Source organism: Balaenoptera ricei, chromosome 12 (assembly GCF_028023285.1).
Source record: "Balaenoptera ricei isolate mBalRic1 chromosome 12, mBalRic1.hap2, whole genome shotgun sequence".
Lineage (NCBI taxonomy): Eukaryota > Metazoa > Chordata > Mammalia > Artiodactyla > Balaenopteridae > Balaenoptera > Balaenoptera ricei.
Window position 1 is genome coordinate 36,817,336 of NC_082650.1, and position 25,856 is coordinate 36,843,191.

Below are 25,856 nucleotides of genomic sequence, written 5' to 3' on the forward strand. Positions count from 1 at the left end.
TAATCATTAGGATAAATTTGGATCCTTTTAAAATACATTAGGACGGGGCTTCCCTGGTGGTGCAGTGGTTAAGAATCTGCCTGCCAATGCAGGGGACATGGGTTCGAGCCCTGGTCTGGGAAGATCCCACACGCCGCAGAGCAACTAGGCCCGTGAGCCACGACTACTGAGCCTGCACGTCTGGAGCCTGTGCTCCGCAATGGGAGAGGCTGTGACAGTGAGAGGCCTGCGCACCGCAATGAAGAGTGGCCCCCGCTTGCCGTAACTGTAGAAAGCCCTCGCACAGAAACGAAGACCCAACACACCCAAAAATAAATAAATAAATAAATTTATTTAAAAATAAAGAAGAATCACCTGGGGAGTCTTCTAATACAGATTCTTATAGCTTTTTTTTTTTTTTTTAAATACTTTATTTATTTATTTATTTATTTATTTATTTATTTATTTATGGCTGTGTTGGGTCTCTTAGTTTTCGTGTGAGGGCTTTCTCTAGTTGCGGCAAGTGGGGGCCACTCTTCATCGCGGTGCGGAGGCCGCTCTTCATCGCGGTGCGCGGGCCTTTCACTATCGCGGCCCCTCCCGTTGCGGGGCACAGGCTCCAGACGCGCAGGCTCAGTAGTTGTGGCTCACGGGCCCAGTTGCTCCGTGGCATGTGGGATCTTCCCAGACCAGGGCTCGAACCCGTGTCCCCTGCATTAGCAGGCAGATTCTCAACCACTGCGCCACCAGGGAAGCCCCTAATACAGATTCTTATTCAAAAAAAAAAAAATACATTAGGACTATAGTAGGACACTTTAAAAATTGTTTTGAAGACAAGAAATGGCTTTTTGTTCAGGTTTGGGGAATGGATGTAGGTGTCTGGCCAAGTCCTCGCACTCCCAAGAAGGTGGCAGAGATGCTGCCTTTCAGAAGCAGAGAAGGGCCCTGGTTAGGCTGCTGGTGTTCTTCCTTTAAAACTCGGCTCATACTTCACCCCAAGTGAGAAGAGCAAATGTCAGGGGTGGGAAGTGTGTTCTAAGGTTGGGGAGACACCCATCCTAAGTCCCCAGGAAGAACCCACCTGCTCGACGTGCATGTTCTCCAGAAGCGCACTGCGGGGCTGCAGGATCGGCAGGGCTGCCTCCTCCTCATCTTCGTAGTAGCTACACGTGCTCTTCCTGCGTTTTGCCTCCTCAACGGTGATGATCTGAAATGGAGAAGACAAATAAACCAAGAAAAACGATATTTTTGCTTTTCCTTCACCTGCTATAAAGGACCTCAGGTACACAATTGCCTGTAACAGGTAGGGTTTTAGCAGCAGGACGTAAGTTGAGCCAGCACTTTGGGGGAAATGGCTAATCACAGTGTCAATTTCAGAGCAAATGGAGAATTTAACACAGTACAGCTACAGCACTTAATATGTACAAATTAAAGTCACAAGTTTTCCAGTTTTACTATTGCTCAGTCATCAAGTAAGAATTATGTATAACTCCACAAGCGACTTATACCCTTGAAATGCCCTAAATTATTCTCCATTAGCCTGCCTCTAAATTTGAATTGTTAAGGGACTAACAGATATCATACTATGAGCAAGTCTTCTATAAATAGGGAAATTGGGAAGATAAGGATAGTCCTTTAATCAGGAATCCTAATGTTTTCTCTCAAGGCTGTTCGTAGCAACCAACCCTGACAGAAATAGCGGATGATAACATCTACGGAAAGCAACAACAATACAAAGAGACACAAAGCTTTAGTCTAAATTACAATTAGGTATGATTCTTTATGGAGAGTTGAGAAACCATCAAGATAATCTTTCCTTCAAAGCTGAGAACAGAAACATGATGTTGTACACAACATTTATTATTTCATCATAAATACACTTATAAACTACCAGGTTAAAAGTCTTTTTTCTTTTGCCTCTCTGAAAGTCTGGATAAATCACTAAATTATTTTGAAATTGAAGGATACAGACGGAAGGTAACTAATTCACCAAAATTCCTGAGTACAAATATTAATGACTTTTGCATCATAGAGAAAAAACATTTACATTACATTTAGTGAAGGCTGTCAGACAATGACTACTTAGTTTCCAAAATGCTGTCATCTGAGCCGGATTTACAGGTAAGGAAATAGGCCCTTAAATTTTACCGTCTTCTCAAGGGGCATTTACTTAAAGAAAACACTGTTGAAGAATCACAAATCCAGCATTTTAAATGTATTAAATAAAGCACATATTTTGGGGGAACTCTACATTTAACACAGGTACAAAATGGAGCTGTGGAATGAAAAAATCAGTATGGAGTTTTGACTCCAAAGGGAAAGGGCAAACCACACCATCTCTCTCTCCAAAGTGAATAAAATACCTGCTCTGGCTGAAATATCAGCACGATCCTTTCTAATTAGAAAGCATTTCGAAGCGTCTGAGCGGCAGAGCTTGGAGGATTCACGGGCACATGATTAGCCCTCAGGACTCCAACATACCTTCACAAAAGGTTCTTGGTCCGGTCTGGCACAATAGAAAATCTGAATGTCCAGGGGCAATCTTCTCATGGTGAAGTAGTGGGAACTGCCTGCTTGCTCTCTAAAGAGGTGCAGGTTTTTTCTCTTATCTGCCTCCACACCACTGTTACTTACAGCCACACTGAGCTACAACTGTTTATGCAGTATCTAGTTTCCTGCATGATTGAGTTTCTGTTTCCCTTAGGAGAGAGTTCAATATTTCTACAGGAACACACCCAAATTAGGATTTAGAGCAAACACACACTTCCTGTTAGGCATAGCTGTGAGGCTGTAAGAAGACACTTTCACCTTTGAAACGGTGGTTTCCTAACAGCACAACAAAACCTCAGTGTTTTGTGTTTTTTTTTTCTTCTTCTCCGTCTTGTACTTTTCTTCCCAATTGTCCTCCAGCTGGCCTGAGCTAGCTTTTCTAGCCCTGCCTTTTCAGATTTTTTTTTTCTGCATCCTAAAGCGAAACCTTCATTTTAAAAGTTTATGTGTGTTCCCTGACATCAGTTTGAATCTCAAAGGAAAGATGAAAAGGAGCCTTTACCAGAGGTAGGTTCATTACGCTTAGAACAATGGTGTTTCACTTCAATACCGTCATGTTTGTTAGGTATGAGAAACTTCAAAGAACTGAAAGAACATCCGGTTTATATGAGGCTGAGAAAAATGTTAGTTTAGATTCAGTTTTTCTAAAGAGCTGGCAAAGTAATATTTACCTTTTAACCTTTCAAAATATTAATCTTAATGACTAATAAGCATGATGAGTCCTCCTCTACTGCCCAGATCAGATATCAGCGGGTTGGAAAGAAATGTAGATTACCACTGGATCAATTTTCAGGGATCCTTCTGTGAGTTTTCCAGATCGAAAATGGCCTCTTGGTCTCCGGTACCCCTGGGAGATCGGGCGCCACTACACAGCTCATCCCGGGGGTCAGTTCTAATGAGGCTCTGGGAGATAATTGGTGACCAGTCTCAGGTCAGCCAGAACTTATTCTCAGTGCAAGAGCCTGGACACAATCTAGGGCAGAATCACTTGGATTTTGTGCCAGTGAGACAGCATTCTTTTCAGCGCCTGACACTTCATGACAGCTAACATTTACTGAGTGCTTTCTATATGATGGCAAGTGCCAGGTGCTTTGCCAGGCATGTGGCACAAACAATTCCAATATATCATTTATCAGCTTTTCAAATTAGCAAAAGTTTTAAGAAAGGGATAATAGAAATAGTACTTTCTGTTGCCAGAAGCACAATGAGAAGAAGGGTATTCCTCACATTTCTGGAAAATTGTCATTATATAAAAGATTAGGAGCCTTAAAAAAAATCAATACCATTATACTAAGTAATATCACTTCCAGGAAATTAGGGGAATAGTCAGAGTTACAGATCATCTCATCCTTGTGAAAAACTTGAACCAACACGATTCCTAAAAGTGGGGAATTGTTAAATAAATTCTGATTGAGGTTTAAAATATTATGTAACCATTAAAATGAGGCTTCAAAATCTTTAATATGATACAATTCTCACAAGATGTCAGGTGAGAAAAGTCAGATACCAAACTATACATAGAACATTATCCCATTTTGCAAAAATACTCTCCCCACCCTTACCCCCTAGAAAACACCCTAAAATAGGAAAAAAAGAGTCAAAAAAATGTACAAAAGTGATAAGTGTGGTTAGATATTATTTTCTAAATGTTCTGCATTGTGCTTTTCTGTAGTTTCCAAATTTCCTATAATAAAAGCAGGTGTTACTTTTATAAAATTAGGAAGTAAAGCTTATTTAAAGAGCTTGGGTGTGGAGGATGGACTAGTGGCTGGGTTGACTGGAGGTGCCCTAGAGTTTAAGTGAAGGGTGCAGACAGCTGACTAGGGCAGTGGTCCCCACCCTACGTAAGATCAGAATCAACAAATTCTAACTAGAGATGACTGACTACATATGATGATGAAAGAGAAGAATCTGGGTTGATATCTAGGCTTCTGGCTTGGGGCACCACTAATTAAGATGGGAGTACATGAGAAGAAGCAAGTTTTGGGGAAAGATGAAGAGACGTTTTGGACATGCTGAGGATCAGACACCTGTCAGGGAAGTGAAGGTTCCTCTTCCCCACCCACAGAGAAGCAATTCTATCACAGTGGCCTGGCCTTAAGGTAATGCTAGTAAGCAGAATTTGCTCCTGCATGGGAGGGAGCTTGGACAGCATTCTTCTCCTCATTGTACTTTTGGACTTTCTCTTCCATGTGGCAAGAAATAGGGATAACAGTCCAGTCACCTCTCTCTCCAGTTATCTTTTCTTTCCATGTCCCAAGTGTTAACAAGTACACTAGGAGCTTGCAACAAGCCAACCCATTTCTTCCTCCTTCTCCATCCCTTCTTCTTTTCTTCCTCTTCCACTACAGGTCTAGAGACACCTTCTAAAGGGATTTGCCCTCTCATTCTCCTCAGTGGCTCAGTCTGAGTGGCTCACTCAAGCCCACTCTACCCTAGATCCGGAAGGAGACCTTTCTCTCTCTGCATGCCCCTTTAGCTCCTTTTCCTCTGGTGCTGGTAGGTGTGGCCTTTTCTCCCACAGGAGTTGTCAAGAGCTGAGATTCAAGGTTGGGATTAGTGGAAAGATGCAGAATAGGCCTAAAAGAGGGCTGCTTCAGTTCAAGATATTCAGGCCTAGTCGGGAAAGGATTAAATCCCCAGTGAAATTTAAACCTTCTCTCTGGCCCTCCATATTGGGCAAGAGACCATAGCCTCACTAAGAAAATACACATTTCCTAGCTATGCTTCCTCTGTGCGCATATCTCATGGGGGTGGGGGCCTCTTGGGCACAGATGGTTAAGCGAGGAGGACGGGAATTGATATTCTTTGACGCCTTGGCCAGAAGGCCAGTGTCACACCATCTCTGCCTCGTGGAGACCCAGTCATGCCTGTGGGGCGTCTATGTGCTCTAGAACAGCAGCCTGGAAGAAAGGTGTGTGGAGGAGACAGAGGTGGGAGTCAGCTGCAGAAACCTCGAAAGCCGATGAGCTTGTCCAAGGAAGATGTAACAGACGAGAAGAAAAGAGAGCCAAGGATAAACTAGGGAACACCATGAGAAAAGGGACAAGCAAAGTATACTCAGAAAGACTGGCCAGAGACAGAAAAAAACAGAGTTGATATGAAGAGCCAAGGGAGGGAGAGCCTAATAGGCTTAAATATTTTTAATCAATGGTTTCAAACAAGAAGCTTATGAACTGTGGGAAGACAAACATGCAAACAAGTAAAGTGCTGAGCGATACACTACAGAGCTATGAGCTACGGGCTGTGGAAGGACAGAAGGAGTAACTCTGGCTGAAAGCATCACAGAAGTGACAAATGAGCTGGACCTTGAAGGATGACAGGAGTCTGACATGGAAAGCTGTGTGTGTGCATGTACACATTCGGGCTGGGAGGGAGTGAATGAGAAAGGGACGAGTGAGGGCAAACACACATATGAAAGGACCTGGCATTCCAGAAGGAGCTAGACCCAAGGGGCAGGCCTCATCACCCTTAATCATCCCAGTCTGACAGAGTTCCAGCCTGGGAAGATCTGACTGCCCACTTGATGAATCTAAACCCAGACTGGGAGTATTGCTGGAGAAAACCCGCCCTCACTGCAGCCTGGTGCCAGACCCCACCAGGGCTTTCAATACCAGACAGCCATCCTACTGCAGTTCTTCAGTTGGTATTTTTCCTAGTCTCTATAGCTGCTACTTCAGACCTTCTCCGTATTCCTCTAAGTCTTCCCTCCTTCACTTCTAGGAGATGCTCCCTCCTTCTGCTGCAAAGAAATAATCAAATGAGCAATGCCACAATTTACCACCACTGAGTCTACATTCTATATGCACACATCCTATTCTTTTCTGCTGCCCGACCACCTAAGACCAATTCTATCCCTACCCCCACATTCCCGGCCAATTCTCGAGGATGCAGCCTCCCGCTTATTCCCTCTCCTATTCCCTTATCTCCTGTACCTTCTGTTCCACCGTTCCCGCTGACCTCATCCAAAAGGTTACAGTCTCCCTCACGAGAGGGAAAACCTCCCCACCCTCACCTCTTCTTCCAGCCTTTCATCTCATTTTTATTCTCCAAAACCAAATTCGAGTTGTTTGCCCACCTTTACCAGCTCCACTTACTCACCCCCAATTCATTCACTGAACATTGGTAGCTACATTTTGAAGCTACCACTTTAATGAAACTGCTTTTTGTCAAAGTCACCAACTATTACCTCCTTGGTTTTAAATCCAAAAGACATAGCTTAGTTCTTACCTTTTGACTCCTCTGCAGCATTAGACATTTTTGACCACTACTCCCCTCTTGAAACATTCTCTTCCCTTGGCTTCTAAGACATGACTTTTCTTGTCTTCCATGCCCTCCCCTGGCTGTTCCTTCTCAGTCACCTTTGTGGGCTCGACTATCTTTGGCCCCTTAGTGCTGGCATCCTGAAGGGTTCTCTCCTGAGCCCTGCTCCCTTGCCAATGGACACACTCTCCTAGGCTGACCTCACCTACACTCACAACTTCAACTTTGCTAATCACTTCCGAAAGTATATCTTCAGATTTTTTCCTAAGTTTTATTCTCAGTTGCCTCTTGGACATTCCACAGACGCCTCAAATTTACATTAAAACCAGAACACAGAGCATTTTCTGCTGAATCTAATCCTCTTGCTATGCTCCTTGTCGCAGTGAAGGGCAGGTACCTCGATCCCTCCAGTTCCCATTCTAAAAACCAAGAGATCAACCTTGACATCTTCCTTACTTTCCACATGTAATTAATTACTCTTAAAACCCTGTTTTCCTCCTTCTAACTATCTTTCAAAAGCACTCAATTTCCTCTATCTGCACTGCCACTCTTTCAGCAACTGTTATCTCTCAACATTGATTACTGCAAGAGACTCCTAATGGGTCTTCAAGCCTCAAGGGTTGTCCAGCTCCATGAACATCTGCCAGCAAGAGCAAGCTCTCCAAAATGCGTATCTGTATTTATTTCTCCAGGCTCCAAACAGCTCCTACTGGCTGAAGCTGTTTGAAGACAGCTCAAACTGCTGCCTTCCTACTGCCCTTAGGAAAATAACCAAACCAAACCTATGACAGTTCATAGGTCCTTCGTGATCTGCCATTTCATTATCTCCAGCTTTGTTTCTTGCCACTCCCTCAGCTTTGCACTCTATGATCCAGCTACACTGAACTCTTACTAGTTCGTCAAAAGCCCCACACTCTCTGTTTCTCCCCTGGGTCATTCCTCTACACAGACTTCTCTCTCTGGCCAGAACATGTTCCATGTTCCATGTCCCACTTTCACCCCAATTGCCTGTCCTCCCACTTCTGATCTCAGCTCAGATTACTCCTTCTGGGTCGCTTTCCCTGATCCCCTAGCTCCATTCAGGTGCCTGGGTACATGCTCCCATAGCACGTGGCACTTCACCTACAATGGTAATTATCTCACTATATTGTAATGATTATCTATACTCCTTGATGCTAAATTCTACTTATCTCATCCACCGTGCCCCTAACATGAGAAGGGTGTGGTAAGTGCTCAAAAAAATTATGAACAGTTTTTTAGGCCAAATTAAGAAGCTTGACTTTCATCCTGTACGTAATGGAGACCCTGCAGCAGTTTCAAAAAAGAGAAGTGAAATTACTGGGTTGTAGGGGTGGAGGTGAGGTCTTTCTGACACACATAATTAGCTTCAAACAGAGGAATAAGGTTTTTTCCCCATGTGATTTCAAAGAGACACAGGAAATCTGACTTCTTGCCAGCCAAGAAGTTATTGGAATTTGGACACAAGAACATTTTGTTTGTGGACTGGACTTTAAGGGACAGTCTAGCCCTCTCTTGAGTCTCACCTCCCAGCTCTTGGTGGTCGGCTCACTGAAGAAGTTGTCAATCATATTCAGTTCTTCTTTTTCCACCACCACAAAGCCTTGCTCTTTGGCATCTTTCCCATAGACGTCAGGAGACCACTGAACAAAGAATGTGTACAAGTGATCCACCCTGAAAAACATGTTCATCACAGGGGTTAACACCAAATCTACTTTCCTGGCAGGCACCAGTAGGAACTTGGGCATGTACAGCTATCTTTTTCCTGCTTGGCAAATCCATTTTGCTAATTGGGAAATCTCCCATGTTGAAGATAATCTCTGCTAATGCATTCCAAACTTTGAAAATAAGTCAATAAATGGAAGCTAAAGTCCACAGACACTGAAAAAATGTCTTTGAATCTGAGGGAAAGATCAAGAAATGGGACATAAATGTAAAAAACAATGAAATATTTACACCAAATGTTTTTTCCTCATTGGGTGTTCATTTATTGGACACCTGTATTCATGGGAAAAAAATTAATCTGAAGCTTTAGATGGGAACAAAGATAAGCAATATTCCAATGGGTCTTATGTAGATTGAAGCATTATTATATCATAATTTTAATAAAATATCTTTAATAACTAGAAAATATCAGGGATAGTATTAGCTGTTATTTTAACATTAGAAAGAGACAATTTTATTGATATCGGAATGCAGTTTGCTTCCAATAGCTCTGTTCTCTTATACATATTTAACATCTGAAGCATCTTTCCAGACTTGATCAATAGAGAGGCGGCTAGTTCTTGAGCAGAGGGTGGGGCTTTTGGTCCCAGCACCTACAATATCCCCCCACCCCCTGCCCATGTAGAACAGTCAAAAGCTCTCTGACCTTAGATTCTACACCTGCAACCATCACCGTGGGGGAGTGGAAGATAGATAGGATCAAATGATTCTTAAAGTCTTTTCTAATTACAAACTGGTAATTTCAATTTGAGGCTACTGTTTGGGACAATGTTAACTTACTGCTAAGTTTTTAAAAGTTATAATTGTAAAAATATTATAACACAATTGCTATAGATTGAATGTTTGTGTGCCCCTAAAATTTGCATGTTGAAATCTAATCCCCAGTGTGATGGTATTTGGATGTAGGACCTTTCAGAGGTGCTTAGGTTATGAGGCATGATTGGGATTAAAAGAGACCCCACAGAGCTGGCTAGCCCCCTGTGCCATGTGAGAACACAGTGAAAAGACAGCCATCTATGAACCAGAGTGAGCCCTCACAAGACACCGAATCTGCCAGCACCTTGATCCTGGACTTCCCAGCCTCTAGAACTGTCAAGAATAAACCTCTTCTTTATAAGCCACCCAGTCTATGGTATTCTGTTATAGCAACCTGAACAAACTAAGACAAATATTAATTAAAACAAAAAAGAAATGTCACTATAATTCTAATATTCCCATCGGTCAAACTGTCTTTAGGTTTCTATAGTCCTATCTGTTCTTGAGCACATGTACACAGTTTTCTTTCCATTGTTATCAGGGCTAAGACATAATTGTTTGTTATATGTAACATAAAATAATGCATATTTGCCATGTTGCTAGCCCTTGTACTGACTTCTAAAAAAAATTATTTATTTATTTATTTATTTATTTATGGCTGAGTTGGGTCTTGGTTGCTGCGCGCAGGCTTTCTCTAGTTGCGGCAAGCATGGGCTACTCTTCGTTGCGGTGCGCGGGCATCTCACTGCAGTGGCTTTTGTTGCGGAGCATGGACTCCAGGAGTACGGGTTTCAGTAGTTGTGGCACGCAGGCTCTAGAGTGCAGGCTCAGTAGTTGTGGCGCACGAGCTTAGTTGCTCCACGGCATGTGGGATCTTCCCGGACCAGGGCTCAAACCCGTGCCCCCTGCATTGGCAGGCAGATTCTTAACCACTGTGCCACCAGGGAAGCCCCTGGTACTGACTTTTAATGCCTACATTTCATGAAAGTAATAAACCATAATTACCCAAATTCCTATACCTTTGGGATATTTAGGTTTTTTCCATTTCTTTGATTATACAAACAACGTTACGATGAACATCCTCATGATCTATGCCTTTTGCCACCTTTTGAATTATTTCCTCAAGATTAGTTCCCAGAAAAGGGATTATTAGGCCAAAGGGCATGATTTTATAACTTGTGATTCATCCTGCCAAACTGCTCTTGAAAGGCCGACTAGTTTACTCTGACACGAGCATTGCAGTTTGCATCTAAGTCTCCTAACAATCCTGCTTATCCTTCTTTTTCTAAATGAATTTAATATATATTTTAAGTTTTACCCGACTCACTTTGCATTTCTTTGAGTGGTAGTGGGTTGAACATTTTTTAAAAGTTTTCTTCCGGGCTGCTTTCATGAATTGGCTCCTTGTGATTGTGGAGTCAATGTTTTTCTTTTCAATATGTGGGGGCCTTTGTATAATGTAAATTAACCACTATCAAATGTATTTCTAAGCTGTTTTTTCCTTTTTATATTAATTATGCCTTTTCTTCCATAATATAGAATTACCAGTTTTCATATATTTTATACACACACACACACACACACACACACACACACACACACACACATCCTCTCGGTTCCGTTTCTCTTGAGATCCTTGACTAATACAATGGACTACTCTGAAAAGCTGTATAAGAAACTGATCAAAATGGTTATCTCTGGGGAATGGAATGAGGTAGAAGAAAGACATATTACATTTTATATATATATATATAGATATATAGATATAGATATCTTTCCATAAATTATTTAAATTTTTGGACTAGGTAGTACATTTTATAATTTGAGAATTAAAATTATATTTCAAAAGGCAAATAATGAGAAGTTTCCATCTCACTCATATCCCTGTCCGTCACATTCTGGGTCCACCTTTTTCCCCTATAGTTGACCACTTTAGTAGTTCCTTGTGTGTTCTTGTAGTGTTATTTTTGTAGATAGAAATAAATATGAATATAGATTCTCTTTGTCTTTCATTTCTACAAAAGATAGTACTATTCTCTATCTAGCTTTTTTCACTAAACAATATAGCCTGGATATCCTTCCACAACAGTATAGAGATGGCTTCCTCATTCTTTCATAGCTACACAGTACTTTACTGTGTGGATTTATCATAGTTTATGTAACCATCCTCTCCAGCTGGACACTTGGGTTGTTTCCAAGACTGTGCTTTTATAAACAATGCTATGATGAGTAACTTGGTATGTCATTTTTGCACGTGTACAGGTAGAGCTGTAGGACATATTCCCAGAAGTGGGACTGTGTTATCAAAGGAGCAATTCACTTATGCTTTCTATATATAATACCATGTTGCCGTTTTTAGGGATGGAATCATTTTTTGCCCTCCTACCAGCAATATGTATACTCTTTTGAATCTCTGAACTATTATTAACATGTAGTATGACATTTCCTATTAAAAGTTAACTTAGAAAAAATCATGACTCCAGAAAGGTTTGATAAATATATAATTCTAGTGCTTCCCTGGTGGCGCAGTGGTTAAGAATCTGCCTGCCAATGCAGAGGACACAGGTTCGAGCCCTGGTCCGGGAAGATCCCACGTGCTGCAGAGCAACGAAGCCTGCGCGCCTAGAGCCCACGCTCTGCAACAAGAGAAGCCACCGCAATGAGAAGCACACACACCGCAACAAAGAGTAGCCCACACTCGCCGCAACTAGAGAAAGCCCACGTGCAGCGACGAGGACCCAAGACAGCCAAAAATAAATAAATAAAATAAATAAATTAAAAAAATATATATATATATATAATTCTAACTCTTTTAGTTTTCTAACACCTAAAATTTAGTCCATCCTAACTGTATTTTAGAAAAAAGTTGAGAACCAATATGCTTCACTTTAACTTTTGGAAAAGGACACATTTATTACATGCTTATCCACATCAAATAAAATGACTTCCTAAGTATTTGTTGGCTAGCTTATTTGTGAGAAAGAGGAAAGCAGTCCCTGATACGTGGGAGCTAGCCTGCTCCTATCGGCCAGGCCCCAGTGTTGGGAGAAACTGGCCTGGCACTCACAGCTAGGCCCTGGTATTCTCCCGTTGAACATTAACAACTTCACAAAACATCAACGTCCGGCAAAGCCACTCTATCACCATGATGAATCATGACAGAAACGAGACCACTGGGGTCTGATATCTAAACACAAACATTGTCCAACCACAAAAATGACCAAACATCTCTCTAATCTGGCTAATATAAATGACTGTGCTTCTTTACCAATTATGGCACTAGCCTCTCTAGTTTTTCCTCCTTCTACATAGGATTTATAATATATTCAATCACAGACTGACTTTTGCTTCTTGACAGCTTCCAATCTAGAGCAAAGTCCCACTTTTTTAAGTTATCCCTCGAATCACCTAACATAAACCTACATCCTGTGACCCCTTTCAAGCACCCTCTTACTGACATGGCCCTCGGTCCCATGCAGTGCATTCTCCCTCGTTGCAACAAGTCAACCCAACACATTCAATTTCAGGTGTGTTCCTGGTTGTCCCTGGCTGCAGTGCATCGCTTCCTTCAATAATACTCCCTGTGTACCCACTATGTGCCAGTGACCCTGACCTTGAGGAACTACCTTCTGGAATATTAGGGTTGGTGGAGATATAGGATATCATTTAATCCAACTAACTCTCCTTAGATGTAAGCCCCCTTAGATGGGGGCTCTGAAGTCTACTATCAGCATCACAGCCAGGACTAGATCTCCTGAGGTGGCAATCAGGGTTCTTTGAACCACACTACAAAGTCTTCCCCTTATCCCACACTGATTTCTGAATTGTTTCCCACTTAACTTCCTGGTTATGACACAAGACACATTTTTATCACTTTTTGAACCTACTTTCCATGAAGCACTGCTCGTTTATCCTCTAACATTTTACTCTCAAAGGAGAAGTCATTGTACAAGCATAAACACTGAAAAAGCATCCCAAGAAATGCTGAAAGCTCATGCTGACATATACCCCTGTGTAAGACTGCAAGGGAATGAGGGATGAGGCACAGATTTGAAGTTAAGATTTCATTTCTTCTTAGATATTATAAGAAAATATCAATTGTGAAAACTGCAGGTCAATACAGATTTTAAGGTGAGATCCGATCTTAGCAATTGCCAGTCACTTCCCTTTTTGGTGACAAAGACATTAAGTTGCTTGGGGAAACCATCTGAGCAATCCTTTTCATTATGTAGATGCAAGGTGAGTAGGACTTATTATTCTGGAGGAAGTTATAATTGAACATTCCCTGCTTGAGGAAGACAACTCGTTCCTCCAACCCAGGGGATGGGATGGAAGGTGGGTGAGAGAGAAGATCTGTATAAGAAGGAGGATGTCCTAAGAAGGAGGAATTGTGTGCCTAATACCTCTCTTTCAAAGTTCAGGATTATCAGAGCATCTCTGATGAATTAACGTGGTCCTAATAGAGGTAAGACCTTGGGAAAGGATAATACCCCTTCTTCCACCCCATCCTTCTTGACGAGAAACTATTCAAGGGGGTGGGGGGAATGGCCTGGTCTAGACTCATGACCCGGGATCCACATGAATGCCATGGTTATCTTAGGAGCAGGTGAATGTGGGCATGGTGTGCTGCTGGGAAAACAGTGGGCATACTATGGAAGGAGATGGCTACATGTGTCATACACATATGTGTGAGTTCCCAGGAGCTGTAACAAGTGAGGGGCTGGGGGAAGGTGAGTTTTGGCACAAAGTATTCTTGCCTGCCCTGTGCCTTTCTCTCTAGAAGAAATATGTCAACCCGGGGCAAGAATCTGGGATGACCAAGTAAGAGAGGATTATTCCAAATCTCTTCTCTTGGGACTGCTGGATTTCCAGTGAGTGGTGAATCAGGCCTCTGGGATCATCTGTTGCCAGAGTGAGTGGCCTATTTTGCAGCAAGGTCAAGAGCAGCTAGGGCCAGCACTGGGCTTGTTGAACTTACCACAAAAGGAAATATCTAGAAAGGAGGGAAAAGGCATTCTCAAAATACCACAGAAAAGAGGGTCAAAGTCATAACAATTTTAATGTTAAACAGAGAAGCAACCTTCTGTTTTAAGCAATGCTGATGAAATATGTCAGCTACCTGAAAAGAAAAGACGTGATTCCCTGCCTTGAGGACTTCACATTGCACAACAGCTCTAAGAGGCAAGTGTTACTATGCCCAGTTTAAAGATAAGGAAACTGAGGCTCAGAAGATTAATGTGCCCAAACAGCCCATCTCTGGAAATGTTCCAGCCAGTCTAAGCTGACTGCCTCTTCTTTTGTGAATGCTGAACCCTAAGGGGGGTGGTACATTTTTGTACCTGTCCACAGACAGAGGTCTCATACTATAGGTCAACTACTTCCTTGGCTTTGGGTTTTATTAACGAAGCTCAAGTAAGTGTGAGATGCCCTGAGTGGCCCTTAGGTCACGTGCGGCCCACCCCCCATTCCTGCTCGTCCACGTTGCACGCACAGGCGCCCATCACCGCCAGCACTGTGCTCCACGCTTGGGGAACATCGCGGGGCAGCCGCCTCGCCTCAGCCACGCTCCTGGCAATGGTTCTCCACTGGCTGCAACAGGCAGGGCAGCAGCCCTGGACCACCTCCCACCTCCTTCAGGTGGTGGGCTTTATCTCTGCAGCCAACGAAGTCGCCCCAGCCTCGAGAAGCCTCAGGTGAGATGGCAAACCTCCAAAGTATGTTCTGCTATGGGGCAACCTGATGGGAAGTGCTCGTGTCTCTCCTCTCAGACATCCAGGGCACTGGCACACCCCAGTTTCCCTCAACTACAGCCTCCCACATAAAATCTTCTCATTCTCTCATGTAGAGAGGGCCCTCACGCTATGCCTCTGGGGGAAAAGCGGGAGTCAATTAAAATGGCCTGTTCCACAAGAGAAAATTAAAGTTCACTTGGAGCCAATCTTATTGCTTAATTCTTAGGCCCCTGGAGACCAAAGAGAAGAGGATGTGACTTCATCTTTTCTCCTTCTAGATTAGAGTGGCACTAAGTTTATTTAAGTTTATCTAACCTAATTCTTGGAATGGCTCTTTTTGGCTAACTTAACTGGATTTTCCTGGTGGTTAGTTCCCAGAACTGAACCCTGCCCTCTGGAAACAGGCCTAAAGTTCTGAAAATTCCCCTCCTAGTCCCTCTGGGTTCACCTCGCCCACTCCTTCCTCCTGACTATACCAGTTCCACTCTCACCTTGACCCTCAGCCCTCCTCTTTCCCCAGTGTTAGCCCCTCCTGGATTCACACACATCCAGGCCAGTCTTTCCACCTCACCTGCACCGCCGCCCCCTAGAGGCACACAGCTTTGATCCTTCCATTGCACTTGCCCTTCCAAATGCCTGCCCACAGAAACAAACATCATCTTTCTAACTGCTCTCTTGGGATGATGCATGTTGCTGAGTTTGCTTATTGGCGCTTAATGGATCCACTACAAGTCAAGGGCGCCTAACACTGGCCAGGAGAAACCCTCCCTCGTGGGATTCTCTACTCCCCTCTAGCACTCTTCCTTCACTGCTTTGCACAGCAGCTATTCCAGGCCTCTACTTTCTCAAGCTCTCACCCCCGCTCTCCTACCCACCCACCCTCCCTGAACAGAGGACTCTCCGTTGTACCATTCTAGTAATGCACTCCCCTCTGCTCACCTCTTAATGACCTTTCTCTTCAGAAGAAGGAACTACTCTCCCATTCTAACCCTCCTCTCTGAACTTTCAACAGCCCCGCTCCTTAGTGGATTCCCTCCATTATTCCCACCCCACTCCTCCATCCCTTTATCTCCTTCACCTTAATCCACAAACTTACTTGCACTTCCTTAAAAAATAAGCCTCAAGATTTTGTTTCTCCCTAAAGTCTCCTTCCTATACCTCATCTTCCCTTCAGATTGTACTGTTAACATCTGGGTTATGCATTTTTTTCCAACTCCTTTTCATTCCTGATTTTATTAACCTTTTAGTATATGCCCTTTCTTAAACCTGCCTCAGATACTGTCTGGAAGGAGGCAGGGTTTTTAAATCTTCTTCCCTCCTTCACTACTTTAGTGAAGCTGATTTCCTCAAACTCGACCTATTGTGAGTTCTCAACAGTATCTCAGTTATCATTTCTCTTGATCTCTGAAAACCTGTTGATGGCTTTTTTGAAACTCAGTGACTCACCCTGTGGTCTCCATGAGTCACTGAGCTTCTGGCTTCAGTTACCTCAGGACACTATCTACAGCCTCTGGCCAAGCCAACACGATTACCAGTAATACCACCATGCTAGCTACTACGTGGTCATGAAGCAATAAATGCAGTAACATGTGTGAGCACGGAACTCACAGGTCAGGTACTGGGTCCTGGAAAAAGCTAGTACTTAAGGAAGAAGCAGTAGAAGTGGTCCTGGAAGGAAGCCAAGAGAAAGTGGCAGGGAAGTAGAAGTGAGCTGATAAAATGCAAATCTGATCACTTTACCCAGCTGTGTAAAATCCTTCCAACATCTCCCTGTAGGTTTTAGGATAATTTCAAACTCCTTAGGCCAATCTCCCAAATGTGCTCTTTGCTCCAGCCATATGCTCTTGTATCTCTGCTCCAACATCCAGTCTAATTATTATTATTATTATATACATAATATAATTATTATTATAATATATAATAATTTTTATTATTATTATTATGTTAAGAAGAGTGATGACAAAGGTAAGCCCAGTGGAGAATCATTTCACACTGGGGTCAGGGACGGCTTCCCAGGGGCCAAGGGCAAGCTGAGTTTGTTTGTTTGTTTGTTTGTTTTTTGGCTGCATTGGGTCTTTGTTGCTGCGCGGGGGCTTTCTCTAGTTGCGCTGAGCGGGGGCTACTCTTTGTTGCGGTGTGCGGGCTCTAGGCACGTGGGCTTCAGTAGTTGTGGCATGCGGGCTCAGTAGTTGTGGCTCTTGGGCTCTAGAGCACAGGCTCAGTAGTTGTGGCACATGGGGTTAGTTGCTCCACGGCATGTGGGATCTTCCTGGCCCAAGGATCGAACCCATGTCCCTGCATTGGCAAGTGGATTCTTAACCACTGCACCACCAGGGAAGCCCCCAAGCTGAGTTCTGAAGGAGGAGAAAGAGCCAGTTACTGGAGGAAGAGAAGTGGCATTCTACTGGAGGGGACATGCGCAAAAAGACCTGGCATCTTAAGGGCAGGGTGATGCCGGAAGGAGGTCAAACTGGACATGGCAGAGGGAAAGAGGGGCAATGCAATCATGTCACTGGTGGCTTCTGACAGAGGATTCTGTGATAGGGAAAAGCTGCTGAGATGCAGTGCCTGCCCAGAGTGATCCAGGCCCTGCCCTAGAGCGAGCAGGTTGAGAGAAATAAACAAAAATTCCTAACACAGTTCCAACAACACAGCCAGTGGGCATCTGAGCTGGGATGTCCATGTTGAATAGAAACTCATCAGGCAGGGGAAGAATTCCTGACAGGTAGAATGAAAGAGCAAGTTTTACTCTTTGCTAATGGAATGGCAGGAAAGGAAAAAAAAAAAAAAAAGAGCCAGAGGGGCCGGGTCACTGGGTCAGAGAAAGCCCTGGGCATGAGATAAAATGCTTTGACCTTATCCTGAGGCCACTGTTTACCGAAGTGCAGCAGGGGCAGCTCCACTGACTTCAGGGGATACACAGAGGAACCCATTTTCATATTACATATTTATCTAAAGAGTATTAGGAGGAAATGCAACTAGCATATTATATACTTCAGATTTCACAGATATTACTGCTCAGGAAAAGCCGAAGTAAAAAAAAAAAATGATTTGATCTAAATCCTTTGAAGACAACTATTAAGTAAACAGTAGTACAGATGGTTCGCAGATATGGGGATATTTGGAAAGGAAGTGAATGACCAAAGCCTGAGAAGCACCACTAGGCAACACCCAGGGCTCCAGCAGGGAAGAAGCCTGGCCAGATCTTTAGTTTAGAAAGACTGCGGTGGAGCCAAGTAGGGAAGGTCAGGAAGAGATAGGACCGACTAGAAACAAAGGCTCTGTGGAGAAGGCGACAAGGTGATCCAGCCATGAGATGATCAAGGCCAGAGCCCAGGCGAGGCAGTGGAGATGGGGAGAAGATTGCCATCCACACTCCTCCAGGCACAAAAATAATCCCCACCCATCCAGCAACTGGTAATACCAAAACCCAGCACTCAAGCTTTGTTCAGGTTTTCTGTCTAACTACAAATTTGGGCTTCATCAGATTTCTTCAGAAGCCTCAAGGCTCCTTTAGAGATTCACCCCAAAGGAGACACCATATTCAAGTTACAAATCCCCATTTAGCAGATAAAGTTGTCATCTCTGAAGAAGAAATTCTTTGAAGGTAAGTGATAAAGGTCCTCAGAAGGCAGCAGGCTTACCTTAGAGGCAACAAAGCACTGCCAATTATAGCAAAGGAAGCAACAGCAGCAGTAACAACTAACTTTCATTTAGTGCATGGACAAGCTTATTTGTTTCTCATGATAACCTCAGGAAGTAGCCACTGTAATTATCAGTCCTATTTAATGGTGGAAGAAACAGATGCTTACACAGATTAACTAACTTGCCCAAGGCCACACAGTATGTTAGGGGCGGACCTGGTATTAACCTCAGGTCAGCTCGTGGTCCCTACCAAAATGCTTCACCATTTCCTTTATGGTCAGTCCCTCTGTCCTGGTTTTACTATTTCATAAAAGCCCATCACTGACAAAGCTGTAGGGTTGAGGGATATAAAAACTGATGACAAATCTGAGTTGATGCTTGGAACAAAACATTATTCTAACTATTCATAGATTAGGTGTATGGGCTTTAGGTATGATTGTAATCTATGCTATCAAACAAGACTACTAGTTACGGTGGGATTTTATTTACTGTTGCTTTTTTCCCTTTTTTTTTTTTTTTTTTAACATAATTGTGAGGTAAAGTACAAAAAGCACACATTTCTAAGTTAAAGACCTGACCTCCCAAGTTGGTGCCACTTGTTATCAGCTGGAAGCTTAGAGAAAGGTCCTTAATCTCCCTGAGCTTCTAAAATGAAGATAAGAAAACCTAGCTCCTCATATAGGTATCTGGAGCATTAAATGTATAAGTTCATTCTACTTTCGAACAGACCTTTTAGAAAGTCCCTTCCGTGTGATTCTCTAAAATCCTGCTACCACATAAACCAACAAACTTGACCAAAATGACCCAGAAGCAGTTAGGCACTCTTGTCTTATCAAAGGTCACCTGACCGGTAAGAAAAGAAATTGGGGCAATACACAGCAAGATATAACCCCTAAATCACCCACTTGATTTCAAAACTATAAGCAGGAACCACTAAATAACTTAATAACTATTTCATTAAAAATATACTTCAGAGTACATTATGGCACAGAGAATAGGAAATAAGATAAGGAAAGGGAAGAAGAGAGAAAGAATGTGACCTAGAGAATACTGAACTATATACGTATGCAGTCCCACTGTTCACTTGTATTGATTGTAAATTAAAGATATTTCAAGGCACTTTGGCCTAAAACCTTCCCAGGCTCCTCCATTCTGAATACAGCCACAGAAACCCAATAAGGCAAAGCACTCTTGACCACAGAGGTCGTTACTAGAAAACTATCACCTTTTAAAACCCACCCTCAATGGCCTGACCCAAGGTCCTTATATGAAAGGGGTCATTTTAGGGACTTCCCTGTCAGTCCAGTGGTTAAGACTCCGCGCTTCCACTGCAGCGGGTGCAGGTTCGATCCCTGGTTGGGGAACTAAGATCCCGCATGCCATGTGGCGTGGCCAAAAAAAAAAAAAAAGAAAGGGGTTATTTTACTTGCTTGTAAGGCCCCTTCTGGAGCCAATATTCTACAACTCCAGATGAAATCAACGGTTAGTAATGCCCTGATGTAATGCCCATTCTTAAAGGTTCTTTGTGTGTCTATGAAAGGAAAACATTATTTAAAAAGCACCAACTAAATAAGCTTCTTTGTTCTAGTTCACCAAAAATAATAGGAATCTTTTGAGAATCACTATCAAAACAAAAGTTATAGTTACAAAAAGGATCACTCAAAAATAAGTAAAAACTGGGACTTCCCTGATGGCCCAGTTGTTAAGACTCTGCACTCTCAATGCAGAGGGCCCGGGTTTGATCCCTGGTCAGGGAACTAGATCCCGCATGCCTCAACTAAAGATCCTGCATGCAGCAACAAAGATCCCGCGTGCTGCAACTAAGACCCGGCACAGCCAAATAAATATATATTTAAAAAAATAAGTAAAACCCAAAAGTTTATGTTAATATCAATGCTGGAGGCCTTCAGTTGGCAGCCTGTGGCTTGGATTCAGCAGCAGATGGGTGCTTTTTAGACTGCTCACCATTTTTTTTTTCTTAAACAGTGGCTAACACCGTAAAATTGGGGAGATTTGACACACATAATCCATAATTCAATTTCTTTTGAAAAAGATGGGAAAATGTAGCAACTCCAGGCTCACGTTCCCACATAATAGCATTAGGTTGGAGGTCGTGAGTTACCGAGCAGCTGATTCCCAGAGCAGGTAGTTAACACTGGCCCCTGAGCTTCCCTCCCTCCATCCTTCCATCTGGCCCCTGCAAATATTTAGGTTGCAATAATCACTGTTTCTGCATACTTACTCCCAAACGCTATGTGCAGCACCCATTGGCAGGGACTAATTATCCTGCAGTGGAAACAGGCGACAAGCTACTCTCCAGAGCGCTGGCACTCGCTCCTCCACCAGAAAGCACAGCCACGACAGTAGAGCACTCGCTTAAAAAGGGGGTTATTTTTTCACGTGCTTAGGTCTGACTATAGAGTCACTGATTAACTCAAGGCATTTGCCAAAGCTGGTTAGTGAAGTTACTGATGGGTGGCTGCCTAAGAAGGTGCTTCTGGAAAACGATGACGAAATTCTAGAATTTTAAGTCAGTGAAACAAAGGTAAAATGACCAGGAAAAGAATGAGAGGAAGAAAGATCACTTCAAACCATTTTAAAGTGTTAAAAAAAAAGAAGTGAGAATATTTATATAAGTAACTAATAATCCTATCACTTATATTTGTTCAGTAGTTTCCTCAAACTTAGAACTTGTGTTAAACACAAAGAGAGAAAGATAATTCCTTTAAGGAATTATTCTGGAGACCTTTTTGAATTTTGTCTTTATTAGTGACATTCTCACCTTAAAACATCATTATAAGACTACAGTATGACATAAAAATCACCAGGTTTGTATTCTGAAATATACCTAGCTTGGCTAAGTACGGCCTAAGTTGTTCTAGAAACTATAGTACTTTAAAGATTATTCAGCACTATGGTCTTCTTGTCACAGACAGTTATTAAAGATTTCAATTTAGCTCTGATCCCATTAAAAGATAACTTTTGATCAGAAAATCTAGCATTAACTATGGTTAACGATTTCATGGTAGAAAACTAGGTCAGTCTGTGATTCCTTTAATTAACCCTTTTTTCTCTAAGGAAAATGTAAAGAGCATTTTGCTTAGTCTTCATGAGGGTCCTTAGGACTTGGCTATCTTACCATTGTAAAGTGAGTTTAATAGGAGAATCAATTTTTTTAATGATTTTACTTCTCGTTAACAAAAGTAATGCATGCTCACTAAATGCATGCAGATAGAATATTTAATGGCAGAGAAGGATACTCTTAAGTAAAAGCAGTTTACAAAAGAGTGTGTGTATATCTATACATACACAATTGTATATATATATACACTATTATTACATTAATCCATCCATAGAAAAAGGCTGAAAAGCTACAAAAATAAAGATAAATTGTAGTTATCTTTGTGTAACAAAATTATAAACATTTTGTTTTCTTTTTGCTTTTTTATATTCTTCTAAATACTATATAAAGTCTATGCATTATTTTAATTATAAGTGATGTTATTTAAGCATTTTTATCTATTAGACTACAGGCTAATTTATTCACGCACCCATCCAACTAACATTTAGGAATATATTATATTCTAGACCTTATGCTGTTTCTAGGACACAGTGTCATAAGACTTGGTCCCTGCCCTCAGAAGGTTAAAGTCCAGTAGAAAAAAGCCACAAGTAGTCCACATTTGTAGAAGAGTGTAGTAAGTGTTATGATAGAGGTGAAAGTATAGGGGAGCGGCATCTAAACCAGACAGGGGAAGTTCTTAGAGATGATATTTGAACTAATTTGTGCACTTAGGTGGGGTGGGTAGGGGTGTGGGCACCCAAGCAAGCAGCTAATAAGTCTGATTCATGTTTCTTAACACTGAAACACAGAAGGGTCATAATGGGAGCAAGAGATCCTAGAGATGTTAAATGGATAGAATAAGCTGGATGTGGTGACTGAGCAATGTGGGGAGATGACTGAGAAGCAGGATTATGCCCACATTCTGGCTTTGGGGACTGAAAGGCTGGTGGTACCAGTTACTGTGATGGAGAAAACAGGAAGCAGGAGTTAGGGGGACAGTGGCAGGGACAAAGATGGAAATAAGGGGACTTCCCTGGTTAAGACCTCGCGCTTCCACCGCAGGGGGCACGGGTTCGATCCCAGGTCGGGGAACTAAGATCCCACATGCCGCGGGTAAGACCGAAATCCTAAGGAAAATGAACAAAATTTTTCTTAAGAAAAATGGAAATAAGAAGCCCAGTTTAGGGCATGATCTGTTTTGAGTTTGTTTGATCCATGGATGATCCAAATATTGAAGGTTACTAGGTATATATGTGTTTGGGGCTCAGTAGAAAGTTCTAGACTAAAGATAGCTGGACATGATTGGCACATAATAAAAAGAATTAGGTGCAGGCAGTTGTATATACAATAAGGAAGAGAAAGAGTCATTTAAAGGGTAACATTTAATGAAGAAACAAACTAGGAAGGGATGATAGAAGGAAAGAAGGTGTGAAAGAAATGAGGGATGGTCAATGGAGTCAAATGCTGCAAAACGTTAAAGTAAGATAAGAACAAAGTAACGCCCATTTGTTTATCACAAAAGGGAGAATGCCTCGCAGATTCACCAATCCAAAGCAGCAGGATGCTCAGGGAAGGACCTGGGTACTTTGTATGTTTAAAGGCTTCTAGACGACTTTATTACAAAGCTAAGTTTGGCACCCATTGATCTAAGCCATAAATTCTTTGTTAATGCCATATACTTTCATATCTGTGAAACAGAATACACTCCGCCACAGGCTTCAGTCCCCAACATGCCTGAATCTAGAAACTGGGGATGACCACTCCTGTGAGGGGAAAAGGTGCCGGACTTCACTTCCTCTCCCCAGTGCCTCAGTACCTGAGGGTTGTTCCCCTGTCAAGTGCAGGCTGGGAAAGGGCTGTAACTGTCAGTCTAGGGAGGGATCACTGCAGGGTGTATTGTTTGGGGAAACAAGGATTTACACAGGTAGAGAAAAGAAGGGAACCACCTGAATTCGAGAATATAGTATTTTTAGAGGTGCCAAGCTAGAAAGGTCCTAGACTTACTGAGGAAAGCCCACAAAATGACTAATTTCAGTAAAACCCCAGATTCAGGCAGATCAAGAAAAAGCTAGAAAGGTAGGTCAGTCTGCAAAGAGCTTTTAAAAACAAACAAGGGGTTTAGACTTGAATCCTGAAGGCTTAAGATATTTTGGGGGCAATGTGACAAGATCAAAATATCTTTTTAGAAGATGTGGCCATAAGGTACAAAATAGATTTTAAGGGGGGACTTCCCTGGTGGTCCAGTGGTTAAGAATCCGCTTTCCAATGCAGGGGACGCGGATTCAATCCCTGGTCAGGGAACTAAGATCCCACAAGCCATGGAGCAACTAAGCCCACGCGTCACAACTACTGAGCCCGCGCACCACAACTAGAGAGAAGCCCGCACACCGCAACGAAGATCCCGTGTGCCGCAACTAAGATCTGACGCAGCCAAATAAATAAATAAATAAATAAATAAATAAATAAATAAATATTTTTTTAAAAATAGATTTTAAGGGAGTAACTAGAGAAGCGGAAATTACAGTTTACGTATAAAGTGCTGTGTTCACGGTAATAGTCATATAAAATAAGGTACCTGGGTCTTCAGAAGATGGAATATTATGTGGTTTTTTGTTTGTTTGTCTGATTTTGGTCAGATAACCACTGTAGCACATAAAAGTTCATTCTAATAATAAGCCAATGCTAGAACCAGCCTGAACTAAGTTAAGACATCTGGTATCAGAGAAAGGACATTTTAGTCAAGCTCTTTATTTCCATACAATGTTCTGATTAGACTACTTCAATTCAATTAATGAGCACCCATAGAGTATCACCCATAAAATACCAATCACTTCCTCTCCCCATAACCGCTGAAATATATCTAGCCAGACGGAAGGCACTTTATCAAAGTCCGAGTTGAATAAATTTGAGGATACTGCAAATTTTCATTTCCTCACTAGCCAAGAAATGACTTTGACTGTATGAAGTATCCCTTTCCCATTCCCATTTCAGTGATTTGTTAGCCCAAAGAGTATAATCAATACAGTTTCGACTACTTGCTCTGGAAACTGGTTATGAGAATGGGATTTGAAATCAAAAAGATTTGAGTATAAATCCTGGATTTGATATTTGCCAGTTTGAACAAGATGTTGAAACTCAGTGTGTCCCAGTTTTTGTATTTGTAAAATGGGGAGTAATGCCACATGGCTCACAGAACCATCATGAGTATTAAGTGAGATAACCCATGCAAAATAGCATCCAGAGTACCATGCCCAGCTCAGAGTCAAGAAGGGTATCGAGTGCCCTGCCTGCCCTCTTGGCTCTCTGACTTAGAGCTGGGGAAATGGATAGTTCAGCTGGTGAATTAGTTTCTTTGATACTCCCCTTTGAGTTTCTAAGAGTGGCAATCCTACTTTAGAGGATGAAGATATCATAAAAGCATCTTTGTAAAGGTAGGTGCTCAACCAGAATAATCTGATGCATTTTACAAAGTTGCAATTCAAGCACCAGAATTATATAATGGTCCAAAGATGCTTAGACCCATAGTTTGAAAATGAATAAGATTTCAGATAGATAGCACATCATGAAAAGCTCAGTACTCATGACTTTCAGAATTTATTCTAAATATTCCAAAACTAAGACAGAATACTTTTAAAGACAAAAGGAAAATACAAAGAAGAGTTGAAATGTAGATCCTGACTAGGATCTGACATCAACCAGTCCCTCCTAACAATGTAACATAGCTTTGATGGCCAAAAGGTTACATAAAGGGTCTTTGTATCTTTGGCTGCTACTTCTAGAAATGTGAAAAAGGGAAATAAATCTCAATTTGTATTTACTATAGTATAAAACCAACAAAGATTGGACTAAAATGGTCTCTAGATAGATAGAGATATCCAAGTATCTCATAAAATTAAAATGTGATTAGAGACAAATTTTTTTTAAAAAAATCAATTATATTCCATTATCAGTACAAGGAAAAACAGTAAAGAATAGAAAATAAAATTAAGAAATTCCTACAAAATCCTATTTAGAAAACAGTAACTATGAGCATGAAACTCTAGATAGAGCTAAGGACTAGCAATGAAACATTTAATATGAAATACTTATTACTTACTTATCCATGGGATGAGCTTTCCACTGAA

General features: G+C 42.0%; 1 protein-coding gene and 1 long non-coding RNA gene across 8 annotated transcripts in view; one reads left to right on the forward strand and one right to left on the reverse strand.

Moving 5' to 3' along the window:
- LOC132375931 (uncharacterized) overlaps nucleotides 1–25,856 on the forward strand; it is an 85,480-nt gene that overhangs the window by 21,659 nt on the left and 37,965 nt on the right. The gene's annotated exons all lie outside the window — the stretch shown is intronic.
- The window catches only part of NCOA7 (nuclear receptor coactivator 7), a 153,592-nt gene that overhangs the window by 9,312 nt on the left and 118,424 nt on the right, over nucleotides 1–25,856 (reverse strand). For 6 of the 7 annotated variants that reach the window (XM_059941274.1, XM_059941275.1, XM_059941276.1 and 3 more), the window contains 2 exons: nucleotides 8,337–8,484; nucleotides 1,061–1,186 (listed from right to left, as the gene is read on the reverse strand). In XM_059941274.1, the coding sequence (XP_059797257.1) occupies nucleotides 1,061–1,186; nucleotides 8,337–8,484 (274 nt within the window). Of the gene's footprint in view, nucleotides 1–1,060; nucleotides 1,187–2,460; nucleotides 2,942–8,336; nucleotides 8,485–25,856 lie in introns of those variants that run through there. The other variant, XM_059941279.1, reaches the window with a different exon arrangement.